The 21,617-nt window shown below is 50.3% G+C and overlaps 1 protein-coding gene across 6 annotated transcripts in view; it reads right to left on the minus strand.

The window, feature by feature from the left end:
- Positions 1-18,081, minus strand: part of NRP2 (neuropilin 2) — a 116,344-nt gene extending 98,263 nt beyond the window's left edge. For 2 of the 6 annotated variants that reach the window (XM_060623126.3, XM_060623124.3), the window contains exons 1-2: positions 17,108-18,078; positions 2,037-2,214 (exon numbers count right to left, since the gene is read on the minus strand). In XM_060623126.3, the coding sequence (XP_060479109.1) occupies positions 2,037-2,214; positions 17,108-17,180 (251 nt within the window). In that variant the 5' untranslated portion in view covers positions 17,181-18,078. Of the gene's footprint in view, positions 1-2,036; positions 2,215-2,620; positions 2,717-17,107 lie in introns of those variants that run through there. The other 4 variants (XM_060623125.3, XM_060623127.3, XM_060623128.3 and 1 more) reach the window with 4 other exon arrangements.
- Positions 18,082-21,617: the final 3,536 nt, after the last annotated feature.

Genomic DNA, 21,617 nt, shown 5'->3' on the forward strand with positions numbered 1-21,617 from the left:
GGAGTGGGGAGGAAAACAGGAAGCTACTTAGTAGGGATGATAAGCCAGATGATAACCTGTAACTTGCCTGCTTCCCCTGCTCCAAGTCGAGTGCGAGGCAACATCCTTGTCCCCTTTTTGCTGCCAGAGACTCCAGCGACCTGAGTTCTCCCCATCCCTAGGGCTGAGTCCTGTGTGGGGAAGGTGGACCCTGCAGCCCCAAACAGGGCAGGAGCGTGTTTTCCTGGCCTTTCACGTTTCCCAACACGTGTTAAGTCACGCTCACCAGCTCCCCGACTTTTTCCTTCCCAGAGCCATGCCTTCTCCCCACTGCCACTATGAATATACATAAGACGACCTCTTAGCAATTTCCCTGGGAGATTTGCTGGCATAAGCATAACAGAATTTGGCCCTCAGTCGACAGAGGTGCTTAGTCAAATTTCCCTGAGCACAGACCCAAGCTCTCTGTGCATCACGCTTCAGTCCGTGCCAGCCGTCTGCAGCCCAGCCAAAGGCACCAGGAGCAAAGACACCTGACAGAGGAGCTCTTCTAACAGACACCCTTGCTAACGTCCACTGCGGGGAATCAGCAGGCTTGAGATGCCGTAAAAGTATTATCAGGCTGCGCATTTAACTCAGACAAAGAGGAACTTATGAGTTACCCTAAGTCATCCACTGGGTCAAGAGTAGGTCTGGGATTAGAAAACCCATCTTATGACTCTTCGTCACATGAGGCCTCATCCATCCCGGAAACCCTCGGGTTTTCCGTGAATACTACCTCTCGCTAGGAGAAAGCCATTATGTAGGTGTGAAGCAGTCCCAGGAAGATAACGATGCCATCGATTCACCGCCTCACAGCCTAGCCCTGGTTAAAGAGGGGCCTGTTTCCTGCACAAGGACGCGCTGGCCTGGACGTAGGCCCTGCTCCCTTGCACCTTTCTCACCCGCTGGCCCCGTTAACTTTTCAGTACTTGCAACACCTTGGTCACAAGGAATGTCCAGACTGCTCGTGAATCATAAGGGGACACTGAACACCCATCAGAGCACTGGCACATCACAGGTGCACGTTTGGAGCAGAACGTGATCGTCGGCACATTCTTTTCTGCACGGAAAACTCGCGCTATTGTTTCAATGAGCAAGGACTTTCAGATAGAGCCCACTAGACGGTACAAAGCACATTCACATTCTTGACATTACAATGCTACCTTCCCCTTCCCCTTCATTTAAGGGACCTCGGTGTCAAGGAGGCATTTCTAAAGCGCTCACAGTTGTCCAAATGTCCACTTGGTATCTCCCAAGCTACAGATTCCCAAGGCGGCAGGGCTGACGTTGTGAGACCAGCTGAGCTGTCTTGGGTAACTGACAACCTCTCTGGGCTTCAGTATACAAGTCCTGACAGCACCAGCCTCCCAGGGCCACCGTGAGGACTGGATGGATTGCTATTTGTAAAGCAATTAGAATGGAGTCTCTTAACTAAGTCCCTAACACTGGCTTCGAGACTCTAACTGGTGCAGCACAGACAACAAGAGTCAATGTGAATCTTCGACCTACCAGTGTAGCCTCCGATTTTTAACTCGCTTGCAGCTGCTTCCTCAAATAGCAGCCAGATCCTTCGGGGCTAGTCTCCGCTGGGGGGGATCTGGCTACTAGTTTATCAAGGAAGCTGGTGGGGTTTCTGTGTGTGGTGGCAGCGGTGGAAATGGGGAGATCTCCAGGGGGAAAGTAAATCCCAAAGTCAAGAGCTGGCCTACTGTAGTCCAGCCCCTGCCTCCAGATGGATTTCTCCCTCACTGCCTCCTTTGAAGATGGGGTGCTACTCCCTACACTCTTCACTCGGGAAGGCTCTTTCTTCCATGCTATGGGATCCACTGGGCTTTTATTTCCCCTGAAGGAGAACCTCAGCTTGAGGTTTCCTCCCAACCCCCCACCGGTGTCACTGTTCAGCAGGTGCTGGGGTCGGGGGTCCTGCCATTAGGTGGCAGAGGTGGCGGGAGGGAGCCCCGGGAGGTGGTGGGAGTGTGGCTCACGGATGCCCAACGGCACAGCATGGTGCTTACTTGCAATCGTGCTTCTCAATTTCGAAGTGAGGGTTGAAGTTGAGGACGATCTTCTGGTTAGGTTCAGGGGCGTAAACAATCCACTCGCAGTTCTGGTGGGAGGGGTAATCCTGGGGGTAACCTGGGGAGGTGATATAGCCAGCATCTTTGGAATTCAAACGACCTCCACAGGCTGAGTCTGAAAGAGAAGGCAAAGAAGCCAGAGAACTTCAAATATGCTACAGCCTTCCACCCCCCCACCCCACCCTGGTTCTTTTCGCTACCAGTGGCTGATTAAAACCGTCTTACAGACCTTTTATGGCAGTCCAGAAGACTAACCTACTTACTCATTCAGTGGAAGAGATTATTTCAGCTCATCTTCCCCACCCCACTCACCCAACTGCACACACACACACACACACACACACACACACACACGTGCTCACAATTGCACACACTCCTCAAATTAAAATATTCCAGAAAATGATCATAAATATACTTAATTACATGGTCTGAGATTAACAAAAACAAAAGAGCTGCAAACATAACATGCCCCCTGCCTTTTCCTGTCTCCCCTCCTTGGCCCGTCTTCTTCTGGTGCAAACCTCTCATCTCTAACTTTATCTCATAAATCCTTCATTTCATTCGGTGTGTCCCAGCCCAGCCCAGCCCAGGCAGCCAGAAGTAACGGCTCCAGGAACTGACAACAGTGGTTTTGTGGGGCCGACCCACAACCGAGCCTGGTAACAATTACATGTGATGGGGAAGGAAGCATTTTCAGCTTTGGGCCAGAACTGGCCCTGGAGGGTGATTTTAGCTTCTTCTTCTTCTTCTTTTTTTTTTAAGAAAGAAAAAGCAAAAACCCCAAACATTTAATTCCACATACACCACAAATTTGATTTATTATTTCATTATACACCGAGTGGAAAAAATCTGCATCGCAGAATTCACTGGCTCTGACCTCAGAGTTTCGACAAAAGTGCTTTGTGTTTTTCTCTCGCTTTCTACCCACTGTCCCTCCTGCCCGGTCACCACCACCAGGGTGTGCTGCTGCTTTGTCCGGCGGCAAGCAGTAACCAGCCATTTGAAAGGAGGCTGCAGGGGATGTAACGGCCCCCACCTTCCCAGCGGTGCCTGGCTGGAGGTAAACAGCTTCACATGAGCCAGGAGGCGAGGGGGCGACTTCAAAGGCAGACAAGGTGGGCGCTGACATTTGAAGAATCTCCTGTACTGGGGAGTGAAGTTCTGTCATCCCCAGGAGGGGTTCCTGGGGAATGGGGGTTTTGCTTAATACCACAGTAGAACAGAAGACGGGAAGGCACAAGAGCCCTGGAAATATTCAGAAGCCTCCTGGAGACCTTCCTGAGATGCATGCCTCTCTTAGCATCAATCACGATTTAATATCGCCATCTGCATGGAGCAGCATGGGCCCGTGAATTATGTATTACGGCTCAGCAGCCACCCTACAGGACGGGGTCTTTCTCCCGTGTTCACTCTTTGAGGGAAAGGGTCATGCATTTTTTAACTCTACAGGTGCACTTTACTATCCCCCATGTCTGTTGGCATTACTGTCTTCCAGACCTCTGCTTTAGATTACCAGCCTGACAGGCTTTAAATGCATAAAAGATGGGCACGCCGCACAATGGTGGTTGGGACACACAAATCCACACAAGTAGCCTTTTAGGCATCGTGCCTCTGAGAGCTCAAACTGTGCTGTGCTGAACTGCCCAGAATCTAATGGATTCAGGTTCCACTTCCTACTGGGTGGAAAACAAAAGCAGGCCATTTCCTCTGCCTAGCAGCGGCCACATCATCCTCTAACTAATGACCCCGCACCCTCCCCAGTCCAGCAGGACAATGGGCCCAGCCCTCCCGCACAGACAGAGAGGAGGCCAGCAGTGAGGCCCGGTGCCGCCCACTCCTCTGCAGCCAACCCCCACAGGCTGCCCCGGTGCCCGTGCCACCGCCATGTCGGGCACCCGACACCTTGCAGCAAGTCACGCTGTGGCCCACTGGTGCTGGCTCATTCATGCACGTGAAACTGGCTGAGAGGGACCCTCTGAGAAAGCAGCGGTGTGGGGGCTTCGATCACCAGCTGCTCTTACCACGCTAGCAGGAGAGGGAAGTTTCAACTGGGTACCCCTCCTCTGGCAGCTATTTTGCTGAAGAGTATTGCCCTGCCGCACACTCACCCCAAACCGCGCTTTTTGCCTCAGACCTCATCAGAGGGAACCTGAGCTGAGCTCCTGTTTAGTAACTGTTATGGTTTCCACATCATCCACCCTCTCTCCCTCCTTCTCCCACCCCTGCCCTGCTTCTCTCCAGCTGCTCCTGAAAGAAGAACTTCTCCTCAATTTTCCACTCCGCCCCCCCTCCCCCCACCACCAAGTTCAGGCTTTTAGTAATTAGACCGGGCACACATCATCAGCAATAAAGACAGGAAACTTCCTCATAGGCAGGTTTCGTTTCTCATCCACACCAGGAGCAATCATTTTCCCACTCAGAAAACACTTTTAAATGATACAGAACCCATGGCTGGTAGTCTGTATTTTCCACGGTAAAAACTTAACTGAAAGATAAAGGAGTAACACATCTCTTTCTGTCCTTTCTTTATCTGAAGAAAATCAAGGTGCTTTATTAAAATTTTTGAAAACTCATTACAACATCTGCTTTGCTTTTGTGTGGTTAACCCTTTCGATACCCAAACATTTATAAACTCACATTCTTGTGTGGATGGCCCTCACACTCAGAAACACACCCAAATGTGGATATTGCACATATATCGGGTACGTAGACATATTAGAAAGTCACACTTCAGTCCCGAACACACTTTCACACCCTCTCATAAAATATCACACATCATTTGCGCAGACATATATCCACCAAGATAAATACTAGAATTTCTGTCTCTATTTTTCTTGGAGAGAACTGAATTCTTGAAATATATCAGTAAAACTTGTAAGGAAAACACACTTAATCCCTCTACACCTCCTCTTGATCATTGATATTTCATATCCAGGTTTGGGGGCCCTTCACTTCTTAAATACAAAGACACCCCCAACCGAAATGAGCTGGACTTTCTTCTGAAGATCTATACCGTCTATTACCTTGGAGGCCTGTATTGTGTCCCCCTGTATTATGTGGAACAGCATAAATGCTCTCTGTCCGGTCTCAGAGGAGTCCAGCCCAGGCAAAAGAGAGTTGAACTCAAGGGCAAACCCCTTTAGGCCAGTCTCCACATACTGAAGGGGAGTTGACCCTGGTGAAGTTTGAGCTACTGAGCCTGTTTGGTGAGTTAACAAGGGACTTCTTTCTCCAACCCTTCTGTGAATACCTTTCACCTGGGGCAAATTCATTTCCCAAAGAGGAGCGGGCAAACCCAGGCCTGGGCTGTTCAGAGGGGGTTTTCTCCTACATCTGGGAGGGAAGCCTGGGGGATGAGTCAGCTCAGGCCAGATAAAGACCTCGGAGGCCCAAGAATAAAAGGATTAAAGTGACACCTCTAGATGTAATTGGAAAGAAAGTCCTAAAGTCACAAAGGCCTGATTTTTTTTCCTCCAAGATGAGTATTTAGGTGTTTTTATTTCACATATGAAATGTCAGATTATTTCGGACATCTGTATCTTTCTCTCTTTTTTTGTTTTTGTTTTCTCTTCCTCCGGTGCCCTTGTTTTGCTGGTCTCCTAAGTATCATCTGATGCTGCCTTCAGGTAAACTGGCTCCTGATCTCGGTAAAGGGATTTTGTATTCATCCACTTAACAATTCTAAGGTGTTCTGCCAGCCTCGGAAGGAACTCGCCCTCCTACAGAACCCAATTTAGGACAAACCGTAGTTCCTCCGTAACATCAGATTTTTAGGAAGTCATAAGGAATAAAAGAAAATCTTAAAAAAAAAATCTGGTCACCTTCTAAGGAAATTCAACAGAAGTTGTTTTAAAGGAACACTCTATGGCTTAACCTTGACAGCGGGATTCACTAAAAGAAGCCTGTTGTGAGTACTTTAAAAAAAAATTTTTTTTAACGTTTATTTATTTTTGAGACAGAGGGAGACAGAGCGTGAACAGGGGAGGGGCAGAGAGAGAGGGAGACACAGAATCTGAAACAGGCTCCAGGCTCTGGGCTGTCAGCACAGAGCCTGATGCGGGGCTCGAACTCACAGACCGTGAGATCATGACCCGAGCCGGAGTCGGACGCTCAACTGACTGAGCCACCCAGGAGCCCCATGAGTACTTTTAAATAATTAGAATGGCAATGGCTTACTTCAGGACAGGGAGAGACACCAGGTGACACCAGGCGACAGAAAGCTGGCAGTCCCACAGCAAAGGGAGAAAAATCAGATCACCTGGGTTAGCCGAACTGAAAAAAAAAGTCCTGGGCAAAAATGGACGTTTAGGACTCGCTGAAGGTGGGATTGGAGAGTCCGGCTGTTGTCGGAGGTGGGCCTGGGGTAACGAAGCAGGGTGGGGTGGTCTGAGAGTAGTTAAGAGGGGACACGGCACTTGGATTCTTGGTGACCTTCCTGGGTCTCAGCTTCCTAAACTGTAATTCAATGAGTGGGTTGAATGAAGTGGGATGAAGCGTGTAGTTTTAAAAATTCTTCTTAGAAGGTGTTTGTTTTCTCTTTGGATAAAACTCTACCCAGAACTCCAGTGTCCAAAGCAGAGAGAAGTGGAGCTCTCTTGGATGCAGGAGGTAGGGTGACGAGAAGGGGTGTTGAGTCTGGGCCCCGCAGTTCCCTCATCACCTCTGAGGGGCTTTCTCCGTAAGAAGATCGGGCTTCTTGGAACAGGACGTGACACCCACCGAACTAGGCATCAGTTCCCTTATTACTTTAAAATGCCTTGTGAAAGAGAAGGAGTAGGCTGATTGGAAGACACCTATTTCTTTTTCTTTTTAAGTTTATTTTTATTTATTTTGAGAAAGATACAGAGAGCAAGAGGAGGAAGAGCACAGAGAGAAGGAGAGAGAATCCCAAGCAGGCTCCACGCCATCAGCACAGGGCCGATATGGGGCTGGAACTCACTAACCGCAAGATCATGACCTGGGCTGAAATCAAGAGTCGGACACTTAACCGACCGAGCCACCCAGCCATCCCAAACATCTATTTCTTGTATGTATCTGAGGGCCATACACTTGGTGGAGAAAAGCAGTCGATCTCATTTCCTATGAAAACACTGTCCTTTATTTATTAAATAATTTATCCTTTGTCCACAGCATGACCCCATCCTGTGGGTCCACTTCTACAGCATTTCCTTCTTTAAATTATTAGTAGCAAGGCAAAGAAGAAGCTCTTTCTCCTACTTGAAAAGAGAGACGGTTGTCACCTTGCCACTTGACTAACAAGAAGCCTTGTCTTCAATATGGTCTCACCACGGGCAAGCTGTGTGACCTTGGGTAAGTCAGTAAACACCTCTGAGCCTTTGCTTTCTCATCTGTAAAATGAGGGGAGTGATTCTAAAGGTCAGTTCCAGTTCTAAAATGCAAAGCCTGTATAATGAGGTGAGGAAAAGATCCTATACAACCGATAGGTGGAACCAAAAATTTAAAGACTGGTCTCCCCTCCTAGAGAACAAGACATTTGTTCAAGGTGTCACTTCTGCTTCCTCTGTTTGGTAAGCCTTGAAACAACCTCTAGGATTTTTCCGATGAACATGCCTGTCTTGCATTATGGAGAGTTCAAATGTCTCTTTTAATCACATTAGCTCTACTGACGTGAGTTTCTCTCCTTAACTGAGCCTGTGGCTGCATGCTTAATAAATAGTGTGGATGTTCAGCAGTGTGTGTGTGTGTGTCCACAACAGCGATGCATAAAAGGAAAGCCCAAGAAGAGTTTCTTCAAATCCCTTGCCTGAATCATCTAAGTCCTCCGCTCAGGGTTTTAACCAAATTTTGCTCGCTAACCCCGGATAAGCTGCTTTTTAAGAGTTATTTCTGGGAGCCGAGGCTGGATTTTGTTTTATTCAAAGCGACTTCAGTCTGTCACAAGACAGTCTCATAAAATCTGTATCTTGGCTTAAGCTGGGAAGAAATGAACCGATCCATCAGCCTAGGAATGTGGCTGTTTGACCACTTCCTAAGGCAACTGGGAGGGGATTCAATCTATTCAATTTATGGGGCCGGGTGCCATTGAGTGATGTACTCCTGAAGGCACAGCAAATGGAAATCTCTGTGAACTTTTGCAGTGATAAAGTTCAAAATCTGAATAAAAGAACCTCCGGGAGGACAGGATGGAGGGGATGAGAGAGAGGGAATGAGGCCAGCCTGTGAGCATGGAGAGAGGAGTGAGGAACCAGGCAGGCTTTTGCTTCGGAAACACTTCCCGTGGATTCAGAGGGGACAGAACTGGAAATTGGGTCTGGAAGTAGGACCTTTGGAAAGTCTTCCCCCCTTAATCTGGATTCTAAAAATGAACCTTCATTTCAGTGTTACAACGTAAGTTCGATGCGATGACCCCCTCTGACCTCGAATCATGCCACCTGTGGTAACCTTGTTATTTGTCATCTTATATCAGAAACAAATGCAATTCCAATAGGGCAGTCAATATAATAGCATTAGTTTATATTTATGTCCACTCTTTTCCAGCCCTCATTGCAAATGCAATTTTGATGCCCTTGATGAGAGATCTGGGATTACAATTCCTGACCATTTCAACAGACATTTGGGGAAGGAAATGGAAGAAGAATAATTTTGAGGTCTCTCCAAAAACCAAAGGAGAATAAAAGGTAATATAATATTTTTTTCCATTTATTTTGATTAACTGAAGGCTTATGTTGAAACATCAATGGCTCCCCATTGGTTAGTGAATGAAATCCAACTCCCGAGGCCTGGCAACGGGGCCTTGCATTTAGCCGAACCTATCATTTCCGACCTTCTTTGCAATCATTTCCCTCCACACGTTCTAAACTGCAGCTCCTGAGTGTTCCCCAAATACACCAGTGTCCATTCCTCTGCTCCCATCTTCCCCTATTACACCTTTTCCAGCTCTAACGCCCATCCATCCTCTACCCCGGGCTCAGATGTGACCTCCACCCTTCCCTCCCTGGTGTCTCACACCAAGACTACTGTTCCCCCCTCCCTGTCTGGAACCTCCGAGACGGAAGCTCTTTAATGTCCTTCTAAGGCATGTGAGGGCTCCGGAAGGCCTTATCTGTTCTTCTACACCGAGGCAACTCGAGGGTGTGACTCCTTCCTCCGTGAACTTTATAGGATCAGACTCAGAGTCTTACCCAAAAGTCAGACTCGGTGACTTTTGGTGAATTATTCAGTTACTAGCTGCCTAACATAACACCAGAAGCAGCCCTAGCTGCCACGCACTCCGAGGAAGCCTCAACACAATCATTCTGCTTCTCTAGTACGACTCTTCTTCCCCAGCCTGCAGCTGCTATTGAATGCGGAGATGTTTTTGTGGTGAACCGAGAGTTTCAGTTAACTTGTTTGGAACAATAATACCTGGTCATGAGGCAGGGTTGAGTCCCGTGAACCATGTCTCCAAAGACACTCTAAGCCTCCGCTAATAATGATGCAGGTCAAAGGATATTTACATCTTAATCCTAATGATGGTAAAAATAATTTATCTGAGGGTCTCTTGGCCTCCCTCACTCTTCCAGAGGTGAGTTCTAGATATTTGTTGTCAGTAGCAACAGGAAGATGCACATTACTTCTTCGTCACTAAGCTGTTTGCTGGTAACAGATTATCTCTTGCTGGGTTTCAGTTCCTTTCTCTCTACTTCTATCTCCCCATCTCCCTTCCCCTGGCCCCCATTATGCCTTTAGGGCACATCTGTTTTATTTTTTGCCTTTATCAAAGCAATTATTATTATGGCTCGGCCCAGTAATTTGCAATTCCCTCTATCTTCTTTGCTGAAAGACTGGCCAGAGCCCAGATCACTGGTTATCAGGATCCTTGGAGGCAGTGAGCAGGGTATCACTGGCTTTGTGCATTAAGCAGGCCAGCAGCCCCGTCCTCTGCACACTACTGGGGAGAGCTTTCCTTTTGTTATTCCCAGCTCCCCCACCCCTCCTTTTTTTCTGGATTAGATCCTGACTCTTTTATGAAGACCCAGAGGGAAATGGGATTATTAAGAGTCTTGCTGGGTAAAAGCTATTTTGTCTTTATGATGACTTTCTTGAGTTCAGCTGCTGAGGGGCTTTAATGCCAGAGTAGAAGTTATTGCACATTCAGGGGAGCACCGTGCACAGAGTGCTCCCTGCTGAGCACACCTTCTGTGATGAAGGATGGAAAGGGAGGAAAGGGGAGGAAAGGAAAGGGAAGGAAAGGGAAGGAAAGGGAGGGCAGGGAGGGGAGGGAAGGGAAGGGAAGGGAAGGTAGGGGAGGGGAGGGGAAGGGAAGGGAAGAGAAGGGAAGGGAAGGAGAGAGATAAAAAATAAGTAGAGGCGAGAGCCCTGAAAGCAGAAGAACAAGGAGAGAAAAAAATGGCAACGAGGAGACGTAAATTTTAGACGAAAATCCAGCAAAGACTATTGCTCTCTGAAGAACAGTGTGAGTGATAATCTGAAGCTTATAAAATATAGACAAACGTTCAGTGGGGTAAGAGCCGAGAAAGAATAATTGTTTACTTATTAAAAATAACATAAACATACTACAATGGTTATAATGTGCTTCCTATGGTCATGAGATACAGTGATTAAATGCCTTTAGAATAGGCTTGATATGGACCAAATAGTATTCTATGTAATCTGGCATAGCACAAAACAAAACAAAAACCTATGGAGCAGGTATTACTACCAAACATACTTTACAGAAAAAGAAATTGAGGTACAGAGAGATTAAGTGTTCTAGACCACAGAGCTGGCAAATGGCTGAGCTGGATTTTAAACCTAGGCAGTCTGGCTTCTGTACCTCAGAAGCTGGGAAGCCCAAAGAAGGGCTCCCCCAAACCTCTATGTGACAAACTTATTTAGTGCCATTTACGGAAAGACAAATGTTTTGCCTGTGTGAAAACTCCCTTTTCTCTTCCTGTGCCAGTAATCTGTCTGCGTGAACGATAAGAGACGTGTTCCAGGCTGGGCTGTGGGGAGGGCGAGAAGCACTTAACACCTTCTCCACTGCCTGCACACGCTGGCACCCAGCTTCTTGTCATCCTGACTGTCTTTCCTGTGTACTGGAAACCAACGTATGTCTTTGGCTCTAGAGGGAGGGTGGTGTGGATAGATGTTTCAGGTCTGAAGCCATGTGTCACAATATTGAGGGGTTTTTTGCTGGCAACTCCCATTTGTCTCCTTTTCTCAACCCCACTCAACCCTATCCTAAATGCCACATTGTTATTGTTCTACTGGATAGGAGCAGCATTTTCAGAAACGGGGGATTTATTTTTATAGCACAGCTGGTCTGCCAAAGGTCACATAATTTGGCAACGTTCCCAGTGGTTAAAAATTAATTTCTTCTTATTAATACAACCAAGGTCCCATAGGATTGGAGCTCAGCCTTATCTAAACTTGACAGCTTCCTAAACCTTCAGAAGATGCTTTCTCCTGGAGGGCCAGTCAGGCTATAGGGCCACTGTGTCCAGGAATCCAGCCTCACCGAATCCTGTTAGGTAATGAAACCATTAAGCCCCTAGGCCATTTCTCATCAAGGCAGATAAAGCTTTAAAAAATGCTGTAGGCTCTCTAGGACAAACTTCTGCCGTATCTTCCATGAATGGGTTAATTAAAAAAGAAAAGGAAGAAAAGCGAATTCTTTCCCTGGAAGGAAAGGTACAAAGACTAACTTTTGGGGATCAAACTCCTATCTGCCATTCAAAGAGGGTGCCTCAACGATGATACAGTGGTAAACAATGGTCAAATGACAAAATACCTAAAATATGTTAATGATAACATAAACTACTGCCCAGATGTTACTTTTTCAAGTCCTTTTTCACCCACGCAAGAAATAGAAAGGTATTATGCTTTAAAAAATTTTTTTTAACGTTTATTCATTTTTGAGAGAAAGAGAGAGACAGAGAGAGAGACAGAGCATGAGTGGGGGAGGGGCAGAGACAGAGGGAGACAGAATCTGAAGCAGGCTCCAGGCTCTGAGCCGTCTGCACAGAGCCCAACGCAGGGCTCAAACTCACGAACTTCGAGATCATGACCTGAGCCGACCGAAGTTGGCCGCTTAACTGGCTGAGCCACCCAGGCGCCCCGGAAGGTGTTATGCTTGTGCTCCATCTTTTACAAAAGGAAAAAAATCTCAGTTCTATTTCCTCATCTTTCCCTCGACTTCTGGGGAATGTATTCTGAAAACTCTTACCAATGAACCTGGCTCTGAATTCAGTCAACCGAGAATTGTCCCACACTCTGGTCACCCAAAGTCAGCTCATTCTCTTGATTACTTTAATGAGCAGCTGAATGAAAGACACCAAGTAGGGGCCTCAGAATCACCTGAGTCCATGGCGTTTCTCCCCAGTGATGCCCCCAGACCCCTCCCAGCTCTTGTTTACATTCATGTCTCATTGCATATGAATTGGCATCTGGGCTCCTAACTTTTTCTGCACTACAAAGATAGGAACTGGCCTTTCTGGTTGCAGAATATGGACTTCACATGCAACAGCAGGGGATGAGAGCCATTTGGTAGACAGCAGGAGTCCTGTCTAGACAGCCTGGGGTCCCAGTCACTGGAGCCTTCCAACCTTCCATTTTGCCAGTTGTGTGCTCTGTGACTTAATCGGAGGGCTCTGCAGAATGGCATCAAAGTCCAAACCAGTGGTGCTGCTTGGGCATTCACAATTCCACCAGGCACATCTTGGACAAGAAGGTGCTTGCCTGGAACACTCATGGGGAGCTCTCTTCTTTCCACTGTTTGCACTGTGTGTTCTGTTGGCAGTTGGTAACAGCTTCATTACCTCCAGTGGCTGTTTATGGGGTAAAGTTTACTGGGCACACGTTGAATGTGGGCATGAGACCAGTCCCCAGAGCATAGAGCAGGCTGTCTGTGTACAATCTAGGAGTTCACAGTTTTGGTTGCAAATTATTGTATCTATACCTACCCATAGTCGTCCCGCATTTTGGGGAGACAGGCTAAAAAAGAACGTCTGCCCAATAAGGGTGCCTAGAACGTCACTGCTTCTCATTTAGGATTTGTTTGAACCCAGACCTATCTCCCACAGACAATTTAGACCTCTTATCTGATCATCCATTCCGGACGCAAGGTTGATTGACCGCGTCTGCCCCGTGTCCATGGCAATGGTGTTTAAAGCCAAGCACAGATCAAAGCTGGGGGGGGGGGGGGAGGGTTGGCGGGTGGAGTGCGGGGGAAGGTTGTTGGTTATAGGGTCCGGGTTCTTTGGGCCCCAAGTGGTGAGGAGGGGCGTTGGGGCTGGGAGTTGCCACCATCTGAAGAAGCCCATTGTCAGGGCCTGAATGATTTCCTGAGCAAACCCCAGACCCACCCCCCATCAACTGGAGCAAAGGGGAGTTTCGAGGCCAGGCGCTGACAACGAGTGGCCAGCGCCAGGGGGCTCTCCACTCAGTCTGAAAACGAAAGGAAAGGAGGCGGAGGGAGGGCAGCGAGCATTGAGCACACGCCAGTAAACCAGAGTGTGGATCCCCTCCCCTTCCAGAGAAATTCAACCGGAGCCGCAGAAGCTGCGACAAGGATGAGCCGGATCCTCTAAGCTTGCCAGGAAAGCTGATTCCCACCCCACCCCCATGGTTCCCAGAGGAGCAACCGGTTCATTCCACCACCACCCCCCGCCAGCCCCTGGACGTTGGCTCTGCGGGTGCCCCCCACCCAGCCGCGGGGCGCCTGGGACCCGGTTGGAAAAACTGCGGTGCAGTCAGCCGGAGGCAAAGGGTGGGGGCAGCCGTTTAATCACCGCTCGCCTCGCCTCCATTAACTTGTATTGATATTAAAAAGAAATCAATCAGTGAAAATGAAGCATTGGCCGTGAATATTTTTTTCTCACGTGGAAAAGCAAGGAGCGAGGCGGCGGGGGAGGGGAGGCGGACCACGCCGGCGACTGCAGGTTTCTCCCGAGCGGAGAGCCGCAGCGGCGACTTAACTTTCTGGCAGTGGGCAGCGTGGAGGAAATGCCGCAAGCCTCTCCCTGGGGGTGTCCTTAGTCAGGAGGAGGAGGCGACAAGGCTGGAGGAGTTGGAGGCGGCCAACTTCTCCCAGGCCCGAGCCTTGGTTTTGCTTTCGCTGGGAATATTTTTGCCTAATAGAATGTTTATGGATCGTTCGGCTGTGTTTCTGCTGCTCAGCCCAAACAAATCGATGCGGCGTTAGAGGCGGCGCGGAGGGCTGGGGCGGGCTGGGGGGCCACCACGTCCCCACCACGTGGATGCCGGCGCGCCGCGTGCTCTTCACCTGCTCAGGCGCACCGGCGGGCGCTGGGCGCTACTAGGGGCAGTGGAAGTTGCGCGCATTCCCGCGGCTAGAGCTGGCTCCTTTCCGCCCCTCTCCGCCCCGGATTCCGAAATCCCACCCCGGCTTCCCGCGTCCCAGCTTCGCCAGCGTTCGGATCCCCTGCTCCGCCTCAGCCCCGCGGAGCCGGCCCGCCAGGGGCGGCGGGGGAGGGGAGAGATTCAGCGCAGAGCAGAGCGCGGAAGGCAGGAGGGGGCGCTCCGGTCTGGGTCCTCCGAGCGGCCCCGAGCCCAGGAGGAGGGAGGCAGGTCGGCGGCGCGGCTACGATCTGGCGAGGCAGCGTGGCAGAGAGTGGGGGAGCCTGATGCGCGCAGCCCGCGCGGCCTCCCTGCTGCCCGCCAGTCCGAGAGTGCCGCCGCGGCCACAGCCACAGGGTTATTTGCTCAGTCGCTCCCCCTCAGGCACCTTCCGCCCTCCCTTTCCCCTGACTCCTTCTCGGAACCGGGTTCCCGCCGCCGCTGCCTCCGGCTGGGCTCGGCCCCCTCCCGGCAGACGCGCACCGGGTGAGTCAGAGGTCTAGCGGGGCCTCGCCCTTTGCCACCCGCTGCCAGCTCCCCGGGTGCCAGTCGGGTGCTCCAACAGGAAGTCCGAGCTTCCCGCGGCTTGCTTTCGCCTTTTCAAGGGGCTGGAGAATATCCACCTAGGGCGGGTCCCAGCTCCGCGTCCCACGAGGGGGTCCCACCCCGGCGGTAAGGCTGCTGCGGCAGCGTCGTAGTGGATGACCTGCCTCGCGCTCCGCGCCTCTGGGCTTCTCTAGAAGTGACGCAGCGCGGCCCGGGGGAGGGTGGGAGGGGGTTCTGCAGAGAGCGCGAAAGGCAGGTGGCAGAGCGGGAGTGGGTTCGAGCGGGTGTCGCACACAAACGTACACTTCGCGCAGAGCTCGGGGACAGATGTGCGAACATCTGGGGTAGGAGATGGCCCCTGAGTCTTCACGACCCCTCCCGCTCCGCAGAGCACACAGAACCTGAAGTTGTGTGTTGTGAGTGTGTGTGTGCGTGCGCGCGCGCGCGCATGCCGGTGTGTGCCCCAGTGTGCGCGCGCTCGCCGGGGCCTACTAGAGTCCGTGCCTGAATACATAATATACCGTGGGCATCTTCCCCGCGTGCGCGCGCACACACACACACACATACACACACACACACACACACACACACACACACAGCGAATCACACAAACATACATAATTTATGCAGCATCTAGGTCTGTGGGAGGTAATTTAATTTCGCTTCAAGCTGGGAACTTAGAATTAAGGCAAGAGGGAATGGGGAGACACAGGAAATCTCCCCAAGTGGGACCTGCACCCATCTCTTTGATAACGATTTGCAGCTGCCCCGAAGACCAGCTATGGCAGAGAAGGAGCAGCAAACGGGTGGATTTCGATAGCAAGGGCATTCCTCAGGCTTCCTTCCCCTCAAATAAACACTCAAGCTTGAATGGGGTGTGTTGGCGGTGACAACCAGAGCACCAGGCGCAAAGCTTCCCCTTTAGGCGCCCACAGGACCCACTAGACCGCTCTGATGGGGGAAAGGGGGGGACGTGCCCAGGGAGCTGCTGCAAGGGGTTAACCCTACCACTGCGGCCATAGCCTTGGAGGTGCCTACCGGAAAGGGCACTTCAGCCAGGCTTTATCTCCTCTTTCTCTTTCCCCTATTTCCTCCATAGATGGTTTCCCCCATTCTCAATCACCTGTAGCAGCTTCCAAGAGTTTTGTCAGATTCCAGACACTGTTCTCAGAGGGGAGAGAGGTTCACCCTGGAGAGTGGTGTGGGGAAGGAAGGACAAGCCGCACTGGATTCCCCGCAACCAGAAATCCCTGCTCAGGCAGGGTGCCCCTTGCCAGCCCACCTCCCCGCTGCCAAATACTGGCCCCAGACTGTTCTGGGCCTTGCAGTCCTTATCTCTGCAGTCTGTCCACACACCCTTTTTGGCAGTGGTTGAGAACAAATTCCACTCAAAAGTTTCTAACCACTTCACAAGAGTAAGAGACCTTCGAAGGCCACACAGTCTGTTTTATCTAATACGGATTTTTAAAAGAACATGATTTACTTTCCCAGAAAACACACGGATGCAGGAAGGAGAGCAGGGACGACCAGCGCCTGGGTATCCAACAGCGCCCAGCCCAGCCCCAAGCCCCCAGCTCAGCCGCAGGCCAACTTGCTCCATCAGCCTGAGCCCTAGGATTCTGAGGCGTATCCACACAGTCTGCAAAGAATCCACAGCACTGGAAAACCAAAACTAGACTCTTGTCTTTCCCAAGCCCTTCAGTTAACATTGCTCAATGGAGCTAAGTGGAGAGAATGCAAATGATTTATATTTCACTGGCCAGGTTGAAGAAACTCAAGGGAGATGTGTTCTGCCTCAAGACAGGGGGAAAAAAATCCCAAAAACTGTAATGCAAAGGCTTTGTAGTATTTTTAAACCTTTGATTCAGTCCATATGTGACATCTGAACACCGCCAAATTCTATGTTTCAAAACACACACACACACACACACACACACACACACAGTGCTAGCAGGAGAGAAAAGTTGGGTTTTAGAAGCGGTGGTGGTATAGGGAGGGCCGGCTGGGATCTCTCTTTAAATTATTTACTATTGAGGGAGTCTCCTTCTATGCCATCCCATGTGCCCAGAATGAGCGGTTGCTTTTAAAGGGAAAAGCATGTTGAAATGAACAGAAAAAAAAAAAAAACCCAACAAAAAAACCCACAACTTTTAGGGGCTTACCTGGTTGGCCTCTCACTTCGTGTCCTGAAAAGTAGAGAGCCAAGAAAACCCAGGTGAGAGGAAACATATCCATTTTGGAGAAGGAGGCTCTCTCCAGAGCTGGATTTGTAGATGTCTTGTATAATTTTAAGTCTTTGTGTTTTTCTCTCTCTTATGTTCTTCCTTACAGTGTCTTCTGCAAAGGTTTCTAATGGTCAGGGTTTCCCTCCTGGGTCCTGACGGCCCGTCTTCACCTTTATTCTTGCTGGATTCTCACCTAAGAGGAGGGTGGCTCTTGAAATCAGCAAAGCGGGAGCAAGCCAGGAAGGGGGGACGGGTTTCCTCTCTTAAAAACAAAACGCATCTATGTCCTCTCCAGTTCCTCAAAGTATCATTTCCTTTATCCTACAACATCACGAATATTTCCCGAAAGCCAAGCGTAAAAAAAAAAAATTATAATAAAAATAAAAGCCCAGACTTGCTTTGGGCATCACACGGCCCCCGGGCAGCTGTGTGATCTCAGAGGCGTAAACTGACACACATCTCCAGGCACCCGGGACCGACACGCGGGCGGAGGCACAGACCGCCGGACGGCCCGAGTGGGAGAGGCGGCCGCCCCGCTCTTGCCCTCGCCGGGTTCCCCTAGCGGGAGCCTCCCCAACGACTACACCCGCTCGGCCAGCCAGACGAGGGGAGTCCGAGGAAAGAAGCTGCTGCTGCGGCGGCGGCGGCGGCTGCTGCTGCTGCTGTTGCTGCTGCTGCTGGCGGGGCGGCGGCGGCTGGGATCGCCTGGGAGTGAGCGAGCCCCTCTCCGAGTTCGCTCGCGCCCGCCCTCACCTCCACCTCGCCCAGCGCCTCGCCGCGGTCTGCGCGTCTGAGGATGTGCCGGGGGCGGGCTGCGGGCTGGTGCCTCGCTCGCCTTCTCTGCTTCCCCTCCGGCTCCCCCCAGCCTTTTCAGGCCGAGCAGCATGTGGATGTCAGAGCCGCGGCAGAGCTATCCGATTACGCGCCGGCTCAGGGCCCGCCCCTTCTGTGTTCCTGATTAAAGAGGCAGCCGCGGAGACGAGCGGCGCACAGCCCAGCGCCGCGGCACCCGGCTCGGGCGGGGCGGCGGCGGTTCCCCCCCACCCCACCCCCCCAGCCGCGGCCCGATCAAAGTTGAGGCGTCTCCTACCCAGGCTCTCCTCTCCCACCCAGCCGCTTCTCTCCCACCCCGCACCTCCCGCCTACCCCGGGCACCTCCGCGGCTGGCTGCGCCCGGCCGCCCGTGCGCACAGCCGGGGAGAGGGAGCGCCCCGGGGCACCTCCAGGGCGCAGTGCCCTTGGCCGCGTTGTCCCCGCCCGGGGGAGACTACACAGGAAATGGGGGAAATCCCTGTTCCCCCCCAATTCCCTGGCTCCGAGGCCACACACGTAGAACCCAGCACAATGCCACGCGCAATGGCGTTACAGGAGGAGTTGGGTGGCGTACGGTGTTTGGTGTGGGGAACCAGGCGGCAGCTCAGCCATGCGTTCGCACAGGCAGCAGTGCGTGGCGGCGGCACACACCGTCAGCCCAAGCTGAATACAACCCCAAACACTCGTGCGCTTACTACTCAGATCCTTTGTTGTGTCCCAAACATACTCCTGTCCTCGCCGGGCGAGCATTTAGTTCTCTCTGCGCACCCAACTTGTAACCAGCAGAAGGAGAGGGACTTTCCGCAAAGAATTTCTTCAGGCAATTAAACCCGGTTCTCCCTAGTCCTCCCCAAAAGTGCAGGTACACGAGGGCTTCTCCTCAAAACGCTACTGTAACGACTACCTTTTCCCCCATGGAAATGTGGTCACAGCGCGCAGAGAAAGAAAACCGCATTATGCCAACTATTTTTAAATGGAGGTGTGAAAACTGTTTAGAGGGAGTTGCAAGCTAACAGCTGGGGCAACACTTGTATCTTTGTTTCTGAGGATGGCTTTGCGGATTCCAAACTGTCTTGCTTCACTAAGCACCTATTACTACATTATCATGAAGACTCTAACAAGAACAGTCTAAATAACACTCTGCATATACCTTCTCTGCCACTCTGCGGATTAAGAAAAATAAAGTTTCGGTGACAAGAAGCACACACACATCCGACTACCCATTTATTTCTTTGCTTGCACTTGTGGATTCTTCTGGGTGGTTTTGCTCCTTATCTGGACTTGCCATTAGCTTTGTTTATCACTTTTAGTGTTTGAAAAAATCTGTAACTCCCACTTAACTGTTATTTACACTGAGATAACCAAAACAAAATTGAATCAGAAGTGATTTGCAAATAGTTGAGCCAAGCCATGGAGGGATTTTACAGCGCTGTGTAAATCCACTGGCTGCATATCACACTGTTAATCTTAGATGCCTGGTTTGAAAGGGCATTTAACAGAGGCCTAGTGAGTTCTTCCAGGGAGCATATCCCCTGGCTGGCCTGAAGGCTACCTTCCGTTCTTTCTCTCTTCCTTCTGTTCCTCCTTCTCTCCTTGGTTTGAGAGCACACCCACATTATTGAAAACTCCAGATTTACTTTTTTTTTTTTCCTGTTTAAACATTAACTGCACAGAAAGATTGCCACTCATCAATATTTCATGGGGTAAAGAGGCAATCTGGATTTTGAACCTTCAGCAGAGATCCTGGTTTCTGTCATTGCCAAGATGCTAACCTAAGGACAAATAACACTATCTATAGTAACACAGCCTGAATACAGGAAGTCATTTAGTATCACCCATCCCCACGACTCACCAGGTGTGCTAAGCCATTCTAGCAAGTGTCCCATATGGAAGAATCTTGTTTCCGAGAACATTATGGCCAGAGTTTAGGTGAAGGGCACAGGGAAGAGGAGAGAAAAAGTACACTGAGGCCCATTGGGAAACCATAAGAATGACAACTTTGGGCTTCTGCTTTTGGGGTTTTAGGGTTGAGGGTCCCCATCAGGCTGCTTTGAAGGTCCTTGGTTACCGAAGGAGAAGGGTCAGTTCCAGTGCTCTGTTCCTGGACCTGATTCCCCGTATTATGGGTTTTAACTGTTCAGAGGTGTCCTAAAGAGGGAGCTAACTTATTTCCTGGCAGTCCTTGGGACCAGTGCTACAAGACATTCTGGTCAATACATTTGAGTGATCTCCTGCGGTTGGGTAGAGGGCGAGTCTGGTTCAGAGCCCTGGGGACTCCAAGCTGCCAGACCATTAGTACCCTCTAGGGGGCAGCACTCAATAAATAATGCTGAGACTACCCGCCAGCAGCACTTCTGGCTGCGCTTTTTCTTCCAGGAGCTCAAAACCCTTTTTCAGACCAGGGAAGAGTCAGAGTGAGACCGGATGGCCCCCAGACCACTCTGAACAAGGGCCCACGGGCCCAGGGAGGACTTAGAATTTCTTTAACCCAGGACTTCCAAGGACTTCCCAAGGACTCTTGGGAACTAAACAAAATTCCCATTTGCGCCTGATGGCAAATAAACCTTTAGGGAAATTCTCCCGACTGGGACTGGTTCAGACCTGCCAGCCCATTTTTGTCTAGACTTGGAATCTCAAGGGGTTGGCTGCAGTTGGTTTGGTTTCGACCGGAGGTTCAGGGGTGAGGAGCCAGGCTCCGTACTATTCATTATTTTGTGAGTCCACCGAGGAGCCTGCCTACCAAGAGACAGGCTAGTAACATGGACAGAAACAATGGGCTTGTTAACAGAAATACAGAACTCTCTAGAAAACAGCTAACCTAGTGAGGTTGAGATTCCTGGCAGCATCACTGACTCACCTGGGACATTTCGCATCATTATCCTTAATTGTGAAATAATAATAGATAATCCCATCCTACATTCCATTCCTTTGACAGGACGGGATATGGGGAGCATAAAACAGATTTGTAAAAGATGGTACGAGAAAGCTGTAACCTGGCCACACCCCACTGGAAAGATGGGTGTTCCCAGCTAGACAGTTCTACCCTCGAGGGTGCATCAGAATCACCCAGGGCAAGTAGGGAAAATTCAGATCTCTGGGCACCGTCTTCCTGCAGATCGGGTTCGTCAGATCTAGGGTGGTGTCTGGGAATCTCTAGTTTTAAACACACTTTTTAGGTGATTCTGATGCAGATGCTCAACAGGCCAGCAACTGAACACCTCCGCTCTGAGATGTTATATTTACCATTAGCCTTCGATCTGTATGCTTCCATTGAGGGATACCTGGACGAGTAGTTCTCCACATTTTTTTTCTCGAGGCACCTTTCAGACAGGGGGCAGATGTTTCAAGGAAGACATAGGGGAAAGTCTCCGAGAACATGTCTCTTAAAATGCCAGAGTGGTGGTATTTTCCGGCTTTACTTTGTGACATTTATTTAGGAGCAACAGCAAAGAGCCTTTTGAAAACACCAAGAGCCTCACCTCACGGGGGCGGGAGGTTTGCAGGAACATGCTCAAAGTTGTGCCAGCGGATGGGGTTTATGAAGCTGGATCTAGCCGTTTCGCCACCAACCCACTCAGCCCCTGGTTGTTACTAGAGTTTTGTTTCAGGTATGCTTTTCCATCTGTGTTCATCA

Source organism: Panthera onca, chromosome C1, assembly GCF_046562875.1.
Source record: "Panthera onca isolate mPanOnc1 chromosome C1, mPanOnc1 haplotype 2, whole genome shotgun sequence".
In the NCBI taxonomy this organism is placed as follows: domain Eukaryota; kingdom Metazoa; phylum Chordata; class Mammalia; order Carnivora; family Felidae; genus Panthera; species Panthera onca.